The 10,625-nt window shown below is 48.5% G+C and overlaps 1 protein-coding gene across 1 annotated transcript; it reads right to left on the reverse strand.

The window, feature by feature from the left end:
• Window positions 1–4,854: 4,854 nt before the first annotated feature.
• Window positions 4,855–10,517, reverse strand: NOP2 (NOP2 nucleolar protein). Its single transcript, XM_040573177.1, has 16 exons — window positions 10,332–10,517; window positions 10,212–10,257; window positions 10,057–10,133; window positions 9,244–9,515; window positions 8,902–8,945; window positions 8,567–8,733; window positions 7,556–7,755; window positions 7,366–7,455; window positions 7,199–7,286; window positions 6,965–7,105; window positions 6,638–6,777; window positions 6,268–6,357; window positions 5,847–5,969; window positions 5,673–5,770; window positions 5,441–5,571; window positions 4,855–5,330 (listed from the first exon to the last, which is right to left on the reverse strand). The coding sequence occupies exons 1-16, from the start codon at window positions 10,513–10,515 to the stop codon at window positions 5,077–5,079; spliced, it is 2,145 nt and encodes a 714-aa protein (XP_040429111.1). The 5' UTR covers window positions 10,516–10,517; the 3' UTR covers window positions 4,855–5,076.
• Between the last annotated feature and the right edge of the window lie 108 nt (window positions 10,518–10,625).

Here is a 10,625-nt window from a genome sequence, read left to right on the forward strand (position 1 = left end):
TACTAGCTAATGCATCCTCCTGGCACAGGTGCTTCGTAGATGGAACATAGTACCTGTTACTCAAATTAGCTCCATTGCTTTCCTCAAGACTGTCATTTTAAGACATACATGATGCTAGTGCATGTAATATCCCCATATAACCCAACTCCCTGTTCTCCTTCCCTAGTATTACAATCTCCTTTGCACCAGGCTCTGCTGGAACTGTGCATCCAGTGTGAACTCTTCAAGTCTTGCAACTTCCAAGATGCTTCACTTTAACCTGCTCCTAAAATTGCTTCTGTCTACAGCTAGAGGCTGCAATGAGCACACAACTTTTGGATACATTTCTGCCTAGTAAAGCCAGCAGCCCAGAGGTAGTTGCCTAGATTTGGGTGCAAACGGGGAGGCATCAAGGACTGGCAGCAGTAACTGCCAGCAGAAGCTGGGAAATCACCATACTAACCTATACACAGAAACGTCGCAATCTACCAGCAAAGGAGGAAACATATTTTCTTTCGAGAGAGAAATGCCTTAAGCACCAGCCAAGGACAGCTGTGTAGCCAGCTCTCGTATGTGAAGGCAGCTCTAGGTGCTATAGCCAGGAACCTAACTGACCTTACTCTTCTCGGCAATGCCTCTTTGGCTAAGCCAGGCAGGCTGGACACACAGGCATCCTCTTCGTAGGCTCTCCACATTCTGCCTATTAGGAACACAGATGGACAGCTTAGATGAGCAAAAATCTACTGCTGTAAGCTTCTAGAGGTGTGTCTATGTGGTTATGTACAACAAGAGCCAGTACTCCAGGATCTAAATGTTGTGGCCACATTCCTGAAACATGCAGTATTTCAGCCCCTTCCTCTGGATGTAGCCTGACAAGAGACAACACTGCTGCAGGCTGCAAACCCTGTTTTGAACACAACATCACTGCCATCAGTGATAGACCTATATTGCTATTAGATTCTCTTATTGCTATTAGATTCTCTTATGTTTCCATTATGCCTTCAATATTGTCTTCAGCCTCTTCCCTGGAAGGCTTCGGTTTCCTTCCTCCATCACAGCAAGGCTGCAGTGGTGTAGCATCCCTCCTTAAGATCTTACAACATGCGTTAATACTTTTCTCACAGGGGCAGTCATTAACACAGCAGCTCATTTCTTCCATTTTCCAAGTTTGCTTTGCATGCTTCTGGCCTTGTTTACCTAAATAACTTCACTGCACGGGGTAGGTCTATTACTGCTTGCCCATTTTTTTTTTTTCTTGAAGTAGTTAAATGCCACCTCAGTAAGATTTGCACGGGGCACAGAGAAATAGATACCCAAGACACACTGCACCAATTTTTCATGACCAGCTTTTAATTCATGACAGTGTTTTTACTCCTCAGCTCTGTTTGCAATCTTGCTTTGCCTCAGTTCTTGCCTTGCTCTGCCCCAACTCTTGCTTTTGCAAGTCATACTACCAGCAGCTTTGATATTCAGATAAACAGCCTCAGACCAGAGTGCAGGGGCAAACAACCAAACTTCCCAGCTGCTGCATGCAGGGTACTGCCTCTGCGGCTTGATGTTAGCATCCCAGTGCCACCTCAATGTTATCTGAGAAGAAATAACCATAGTGTCTGAAAGAAAAATCAAAGTGAGGGAGAACCACCTAATAAAGCTGCACCGTCCATCTTCCCCAGCCTATAGTGAAAGGCTTGCAGGCAAGCAGAGCAAGTGGAATGATGTTTGGTAAGAGACTGGTTTTAGTCACCCGGTGAAGACACTGTCTATTGCCGCTTTTCAGAGGGGATTGACCTAATTTGGAGACCCACTCGAAACCAGGCTGTTACACTGGGATTCCGACCAAGCACTTTCTATCCCTGCCACTGGGGTTATCGAGACAGACGGGCTGTCAAGCCAAGAGACTACATGACAGTGTAGGAACCTCAGTATGTAGCAGCAACAAAGTGAGACAGGTTGGCATCTCTGCCAAAAGGATGTGCTCACAGCTTTCCAGAGGTAAAGCATTTCTAGATACAAACCACGCTATAGCTGGGAGATTGCTATATAATTCCAGTTTTCAGGTTTAAGCTAAAAATCCTGTATTTTATCACTCTCGGAGAAATCTGCTAGAACCAGAAAAGAAATAAGGCTTGAGGAGCAGAGGCAGGGCTTAGCCTACTGGGAAGCTGTTGCAGCCACACATGCAGCCCTGTACAGCACCTAGCTGAGGGACAGGAGGTGCAGGGTAGAGCTCAGGATCACCCTGGGGACACAAAGGGGCAGGCACAGCAGTAGGACCATCTCCCAGGGACACCTGAGCTGGACCAAAGGTCCACCTAAGAAGCAGCTTCCAGCGGAGGGTGACTGCAGGGGGTGACCAGGGCAAAGCAAGCAGTGACACCTCCTCCTAACACCCTTCCAGCCTTTAGCCATTCATGGTTTATGGATTTTATGAGCCAACTGTGTTTACTAGCTGTTAAAGGAACCATTTTTTACTTGTGCATACAGCTAGTTTTTTAACCCATTTAAGTTTTTAGCATGCACAGGATGTTCCACAGCCATCTACACCAACCATGGAACATCCTGTGGATGCTAGAAGCTTATGGTGAAGTTGATGGGTCCTAGGATCTGCTCTTCTCATTGGAAAACAGCAAGCATTTGTTCGCTGTTCGTCTTCTCAGTGTTACCCATACTTTTACACACCACTGTATTACTACTTTCCCCGTGGTCTCTTCCCCAAGCTAGGAAGGCCTACACTTTAGCCGCTCCTCTTGTAGATATACTTGTCCTCTGAACATTTTCTATCCCTACAATCCTTTTTTTCTGACAGAGGACGCTCGAAATGCAGACAGAAGTAGTACATGCACTGTTATTTTAGACAGGGAAGTAACCTTCTCCATTTTGCTAATTTTTCTCTTCATATCAGTGCCTAGCATTGACTTATTTTTTTCTGAACAACCCTGGAAAACCCTAGGGTATATATTAGGCAGTCCAGAGACTTCACCACACAAGCTTGAAGTGAGACAAATGCATTCAGAGGCTCCTCCTTGCCCTAATTTTCTATGAAGCAGGGGGAAAAGTAATTTATAGCTGTAAGGATATGTTTAATGGCCAGTCAACACTAAAAAAAAAAAAAAAAAAAAAAGCAGAGCTGTAATAAATTAACACACAGATACATAAGCCCTAAGAAGATAACAAGGGCTGTAACAAACACCAGGACTCCTAAGACTGACATATTGAAGGAGTACAGCAACCATTCAAGGGTATCCTTGAAGAGGTTCAGCCAGAGACTTTGTAACTCAAAAGAAAACAAGATTAGCATGAGGAAGGAAAAAGAAAATTTGTTACAGGACCTTTGAGGGGAACTGTTGCACTGCTTAAATTTTATGCAATGCTAAAAGGATCAAAGGTGGGGAAAGGGAGGCATCAAGCTAGATGAGGGAGAAATAAGCATGGGAAAATGGAGAGGAGGAATATATACAAGGGGCCAGTCACCTGGAAACTGCCTGGTTAGTAAGTTTGTCCAGTTGCGCTATCTTCATACTAAGCTATTTATACCAATTTTCTCTGCAAACATGAGCATTTGAAAAATGTTAGCAAACTTCAAGCTGGAGTAACCAACCAATAGGATAAGAGATCTGAGAGCCAGACACTGGACAGACCACAAGTCTGCAGACCAGCAACCAGAGATCCATGAAGTGTGCATTCACAAGGTCCACTAACACGCTCAAAGTTTGATCAGCCTGCAATTAAGAACAAGATGGGGCCATTTTTTCCATTTCTACTTTTGAGTGCTATTTGAGTTTTTCTCAGCACCCATCATAGCCCATTTCTCCTTTTTCTGCTAATCTGTCTGAGGTTGGTTGTATCTATCACTTGTGTGTGCACACGTATTTCTGGAGTTCATGCTCAGTCTCACTACTTGCTGAACCTGGAAAAGACTAGGAGCAAGGTAATTCCCCAGATCCTATACCTGCATTCAGCTGTCCTTAAAACCAGACACAAAACACTGTAATAGCACAAGTTCTCCTGCAAACCCAAAGTGTGGGGAAGAAAACCAAGGCAAAGCCCCATGTGAAGTTAGCTGGCTAAACAACCCAACTCCAGAACAATGGTGGAGCAGACACTGGAGAGCATTCTTGGCAGAGAGCTTACTTACAAATTGTCTCTAGAAAAGATTTATTCACTGGAAAGCAGAATCAAAGACGAGAATACCAAGTCACACTGACAAGGGAAAGGAACCTAGAAAATAGAAACAGCCCAGACCATTGCTTGTTACATCTTGAGGAAAAGCAACCATATATATGGGTGAGCAAAAAGAACATGATCGCACAGCACCAGGACCAGCAGCAATCCCATTTGCTGTCTGGGAGGCCAACCAGGAGATACTGGAGACAGACTGACAGAGCACTGGAATTGCCCAGAGAGGTTGTGGAATCTCCCTCCTTGGGGATCTCCGAAAGCCTCCTGGACATGGTCCTGGGCAACCTGCTCTAGGTGGCTCTGCTTGCGTAGGGGGTTGGACCAGACGGCCTTTGGAGGTCCCTTCCAACCCTAACCATTCTCTGACGAGCACAGGGAAGAACTGGGGACAATCACAAGAGTGAAGTGGACCAGCAGACAGTAACGACATGGAGCTAGGGACCATCAAAGGAGCACTGACCTAGGAGCTCCAGTCCTGCCCCAAGCACTCTGCTGACAGGTACCATTCAACATAAACCTCATTCAGGCAGCTACAATTTCACTGCTGCTCCCAAACGTCCATGTTGCAGAGTGACAACAGCAGTAAGAAGAGACACTGAAAATACCAGGGCATCAGATGGAAGTGGAAGGGGCTTCTGTTGCAAGGGAAAAAGGGGACAGAGTTCTCCATTCAATGCTTGAGGGAAAAGGACACGATTTGAACAAGAGTATAAAACTTTTAATGTGTCAGCGTGTCAGTCCTTGATGCAGAGGAGAGAAAGGAGTGAAGGGGGTGGTTGTGGCTGTCCTAGGCACTCAGTACTGCAGTGATTATCTGCACAGAGCAGGAAAAGCAACATGGTACACACGCAGCCAGGACAGCCCCCCGACCTTTGCTATCCCTAAGGAGGGATACAACACCTGGAAGAGCAGTTCCTCTCACTGTCCATTCTGTTTCACCTTATGCTTCTTCCTTGCAGGGACTTGAGCATGTGACTTCTGGGAAGAACGCTGGACAGCCTTCAAAGGTCTCCTCTGACCCTGCAAAGAATGTCTCTTCTTCAAAGCAGGCTGGGTTTTTTTCTGCTCCTGGGCAATTTTTGATTCCTCAAGTTTCTTCTTTTTTGGCTGAGGCTCCACGACAGTCTCAGGGCCAGTGGACGGACTTGCTGCTTCCACAGCGGGTTCTTCATCTGAAACAAGAGAGAGAAGTGCTGTAGGAAGAACCCATGTGGTTTCTGCGTGGTAAGCTGCCTGTGAGAGCAGGCCGAGGCAGCTCAGTAGACCTCCAGTGCCAGGTTACCTTTCTGTGCCTTGGGAATAGCGTTAGAGAATTTCTTGAATTTGGCAATGAAGAACCCATCCATATTGTGTGTGTGGGGATAGAAACGCCGTGTAGACTTGAGGGACGGGTGGAAACGACGGTCCTTGAACCTGGAGGAGGAAAAGGGATGAGAAATGATAGAATGCCCCTGATGAACCCCGGTCAGCAAGGAAGAGTCAGTCACCTGTGCAGCTTGTGATCTGGCACGCACCTGGTGAAACCTTCCTTGCCAAAGTCCAGTCCTGTGGCCACCAAACGAACATTGCGTTTCTTCAGGGCATAATCCACCACCCACTCATTTTCCTCCACCTGCCAGAGATTAAGCATTAGGACCCAAGGCCCGCCAGCCCCCTGAGGAGATAACCATGGCACAGTGTGGACTTACTGTGATGGAGCAGGTGCAGTACACAATGTAGCCCCCTGTCTCTGAGGCAGCATTGACTGAATCTATAGCGCTGAGAAGCAGCTCCTTCTGCAGGTGAGCACAGCGCAGGATGTCTTTCTCATCCTGAAAGGGAAAGAGAGGTTAGGATGCCAGAGGTACAGGGAAGCACCCCCAGGCTTCTGAAACTACTGTGGATGAAGGGATGACAGGAGAACAAGGCACAAGATACAAGAGATTCTGGAGTCTTCTGAAGAACCAACCTCAAAAAAAACTAGCTCCAATGCAACAGGCAGAATAGAAAAGAGCAGGAAAAAATCAATTTCCCTACTACAGAGATCTCCCAAGAACACAGTTGCCCTAAAGTCCTCCCTCTCATGACGCATACCTGATCCCTCATCTAGCGTCCCCATTGGCCACTCACCTTATTGGTTTTGACAGCAGGATCCTTGGAAATGACGCCTGTTCCACTACAAGGAGCATCAAGCAAGACACGGTCAAACCCTCCAAGTACCTACAGGCAGACATGCATTTAGAGTTATGTTTATTGGTAGGGACTGAGAACAAGACTGAGACTAGAAATGGAACCAGATGACTGGGAAAGCAGGAAAGCTCTCTCGTTCCTTCCTGTCTACCTTCATGTTTCCACATGAAGTAACGAGCACAGTCCCCTGCAGCTCTGCTCATTCTTCTGTGAGAAATGACTTCACAGAACAAAGCTTTGCTAAAGGGACAGCACAACTCTGCACAGAGGTAAGCACAGGAAGAACACCCCAGAGCAAATAGGCACATACCTTGGGGAACTGGCGTCCATCGCAGTTGCTCACGACAGCATTGGTGACTCCCAGACGATGTAAGTTCCCCACCACACTACGCAACCGCTCAGCATTGCTGTCGTTGGCCAAGATCATACCTGTGTTCTTCATAAGCTGAGCTGTCGGAGGGCAAAACACATCAGCAAAGGGCTGAAAACCTCCTGCACTTTTGCCCACAGGTACAGCCGCCTCCCTTCTTTCCCTGAATTCAGTCCCATTCTGTTTCCCCTTTCTGCATAGACTAGTGGAAACGCATCACTTTGCAGAGCATCCCTCCCAAGACTAAGAAAGGCTCTAGGGCTGTACCTATGTAGCTGGTCTTGCCTCCCGGGGCACAGCACATATCCAGGATGCGTTCATTCTCCTGTGGAGCCAGAGCCATAACGGGGAGAAGACTGGAAGCTCCCTGCAGCATGTAGTGCCCAGCCAGATACTCAGGGGTGGCACCTGCGCAGGGAAGGTGGAACAAAAGAAGACGCATGAAATAAAGAGAGCCAAGAGCGGGTCAGCTCAGCCCTGTGACAGGAAGGGTGATCTCACCAATGGGCACGGAAGAGTCATAAATAACAAGTCCAGTTTTTGACCACTTTCCCAAGGGGTCAAGATTCACGCCACGGTTGATGAGAGCCTGCAAGACAACGAGATGGGGCTGAGGCACAACCCTGTGTGACAGGCAGCGCAGCAAACAGCCACTGGTTTCTGCTCACTTGTGCCAGGTCCCGTCGCCGCGTCTTGAGTGTGTTGGTACGAATGGTCACGGGACGGGGAACCTCGTTGGCTTCCAGAAAGTTTATCAGCTGGACAGAAGAAAGCAAAGAAAGGAGGTAAAAACGAAGATCTAGGGAGGCTGCCACATCCTCACCTGTCAGCCAAGATACAGCCTAGGGAGGATTCTACCTCAGGGAGTGGGAAGATATCCATGAGCTTCTTGAGCAAGAAGTCACTGTAGGAGTAGTAGGCAGCCATGTCCCGGCGCAGTAACGCGAGGTACTCCTGTCGTGTGCGTCCTTCCTCCCGCTTCACCTTGAAGTCCTGTAGCACCTCCATGTTGCCCTTGATGCGCTGGTGAATGATGTGCAGGTCCAGTGGCTCATCGGGTAGAAAGACCATTAAGGGATCACAAACAACCAATAAACTTGCACATTAAGTTCTTCACAGGCACAATCACTCACGTGGGAGTCTTGAATTGCCACATCACCAAGCACCAGAAAGGCCTTGTTGGAGCACGCACATCTACGGAACTTAGCGTTTAAGCTTCCAACAGAGTTCACCAGGAGGGGGATTCAAAGGACAGAACTGGACAGAAAAGTTCACAAGGCAGAAATTGAGAGACACTTGAAAGAATATGGTTTAGTTAGTTAAATAAACAGGAAAAAATAGGAAAAAGACAGCACTGAAAAAGGTCTTCCAATGCTGAAAACATTATCTGCATCAGAAAGGAGACCAGAAGTTCCCCAAAGACAACGACAGGGAACAGAAGAGAAAGAGAAGAAGCAAGATTAAATTGCACAGGGAGAGGCAGGAAATGAAAATCACCAAAGTCCAAGAGCAAGCACTTTGTATGCTGGAATCGCTACTGCCAGAGGCTCTACGAACAGGTTAGACAAATGCCTGCCGGGAAATCAGGGTAGAGGGGAATACACTATGTGACAAATATCCATATGCATTTAGGACTAAAAAGAAGGAAGATTGGGGCAGGCTCTCAGCCCTTTACAGGGCATAACATATTTCCTAGCTATACTGTGTTGTAGCACTACATAGCAACTGCTAGGGCAGCTCATCCAAAAATGCCTCATCAGGCATCTTGCTAAACAATACACATGATAAAACTGAAAGCTCTTCAGCTGTGCTCAGGCTCCGTACTGCTGCGTGCATATAGCTTATATATGTCACAGATATAAAGGATATTCTCTTTCTCAATCTGCTCGTTAGTTGGCAATTTGAACTGTTCATCTATATCTAGGTTGAGCTGCAGATCTTTGCTCTCTTCTTCCTTCTGTCCTGTCTTCTGCCTGCTTGTCTCCTCAGCCTCTTCCTCCTCCTCCTCCTCACTGTCATCTTCACTGAGGCCTCCCCTAGGTATAAAGAAAAGAATGGACATTTTGTACAAAACAATTTGCTGTGTAGGCTCTTCACAATCATCACCTCTTGGATGTCAGAGAGGATAGAAAAGAATGAACAACTCAGGCTCCTCATCCAACCACGAAAGATTTTGCCGTCTTGAGACGTTCTCGAATCCTCACCTGTCAGACTTCTGCTTCAGGGCAGCTTTTTCAATAGGCAGCAACTAAATAGAGAGACAAAAGGTTAATGAAACAGTATTGATGAATACCCCCTTAACTCCTTGCCATCTGTGAAATTTATCTGCTGTGCTTAAAATGGACAATAAAAAAGACATTGAATGCTGTGCTAGTACCAGCTGCTAAACTTGAAATTGCTCTTGTGGGGTGAAGAAGGACAAAGCTCTCCACCACCTCATCATCCATCCCTCCCAGTAAGGTCACCCTTCTCCCCTAAATCTGCTGGGTCTTTACAGCCAGAAAAGTCAAGTATTTCTTGCAAAATTAAATGCAAAAAGTTCTTACCTCTTCCTCTTCAGATGATGAGGCGCCATAATCATCAACCATCTCCTCCCCACTCTCATCCTCCTCCTCCTCCTCCTCCATCTCCCAGCTGCACTCTTCCACCTCACCATCGCTGGATAACTCCACATTGTTTCCTTTAGACAAGTTCTTTTTGGCTTTAGCTGGAGTCAGCCATTTTGCATTGCCGTCACTGAAGCCAGACTTGCGCTGAGGGGCTTGTCCTGCTGCTCTTTTGGGATGCCTCTCCTTCTGAGGGGATACCTGCTCTTTAGCTACAGGCAGAACAAACAGTTAGAAGCTAGGTGTTGTTCTCAGAAGCAACTATCCTGTTTTTTTGACTTAGTATGCAAAACAGACCTGAGCTGCCTGTCAATAAGAGGGGTCCGCTAAATCTCCACATTAGTTTTACCAGTCAAAAAAGAAAGGCATGTTTTTAACTCTCTCCAAAGCAACTTTAAAAAAGCTTAAGTAGACTACCACGTAAATTCTTACGGTATTTACTTGATGTATTGTAAAGTCCTCCTTACTCCTGAAGTCTGTGTTGATCCCCACCTGCCTACCGTGACAGCATATTCAGGTGCACAGGATTTAATGCGGTGCTCCTAAAAGCCTCAACTACTCAAGGTACCTATGACAACCTTGATGCAAAGAGAGCGAGTTCAGAAGTGGCTTTATAGCTTAGAAGAGAGACTCTTCACCGCTTTACTCCTCAGTGAGTGTGCTCCTACCTGGCGCAGCATGTCCCAGAAGCGAGCCCGAAGGCGTCCCCCAAAGCAAGGCCCTGAGGGACACCGATACCAGCCCAGCGCTCACCTGCCGGCTGCCGCCCTCCTCCCGGCGCCTTCCTCCCCGTCGGGCCGCTCGCCGCTCCCAGTCGCCTCTTGGCGGCCCTGCAGCGGAGGGGAACGGGACGTCAGGCCCTGCGGGACCGGCACCGGGACCGGCACCGGGACCGGGACCCCCCTCACCTCCTCCGCGCGTGGCTGGACAGCTTCCTCCTGCCGCTCTCCTCCTCTGCGGGAAGACAACCGGCGGTCAGGCGGCCCACGGCGGCGGCACCGCGCCGGGCCGGGCCGTACCGGACTTACCGTGCGGCAGGAAGCGGGCCAGCTCCACCTCAGCCCCTCTCTGCTTGCGGGCCTTGCGCCCGGGGCCGCGCTTCTCCCTCAGCGGGTCCTGCTTCCGCCCCATGGCGCCGCCGCCACACGTGGAGGCCTCCGCCGCCGAGAACGGGCACGCGCACGCGCGCCGCCGCCTCCCCTGCCCGCCCATTGGCGGCGACACAGAACATGGCGGCGTCGCCCTCCTCCCCCCTCAGGGCCGCCCCCCCTTGTTTCCCCACAGACCGCGTTCCTCACGCAGCCTGTTACCCCCCACGCTGT

This window comes from Cygnus olor, chromosome 1 (assembly GCF_009769625.2).
Source record: "Cygnus olor isolate bCygOlo1 chromosome 1, bCygOlo1.pri.v2, whole genome shotgun sequence".
NCBI classification, from domain to species: Eukaryota; Metazoa; Chordata; class Aves; order Anseriformes; family Anatidae; genus Cygnus; species Cygnus olor.

Bases quoted from the DNA above. Each gene is read 5' to 3' on its own strand.
- NOP2 (XM_040573177.1), bottom strand. From the start codon at position 10,515: ATGGGCGGGCAGGGGAGGCGGCGGCGCGCGTGCGCGTGCCCGTTCTCG. The intron at 10,134-10,211 runs GTGAGGGGGGTC...CCTCCGCTGCAG, and splicing joins TCCAGCCACGCGCGGAGGAG to GGCCGCCAAGAGGCGACTGG. The intron at 7,756-8,566 runs ATATCCTTTATA...TGGTCTTTCTAC, and splicing joins CGAGCAGATTGAGAAAGAGA to CCGATGAGCCACTGGACCTG.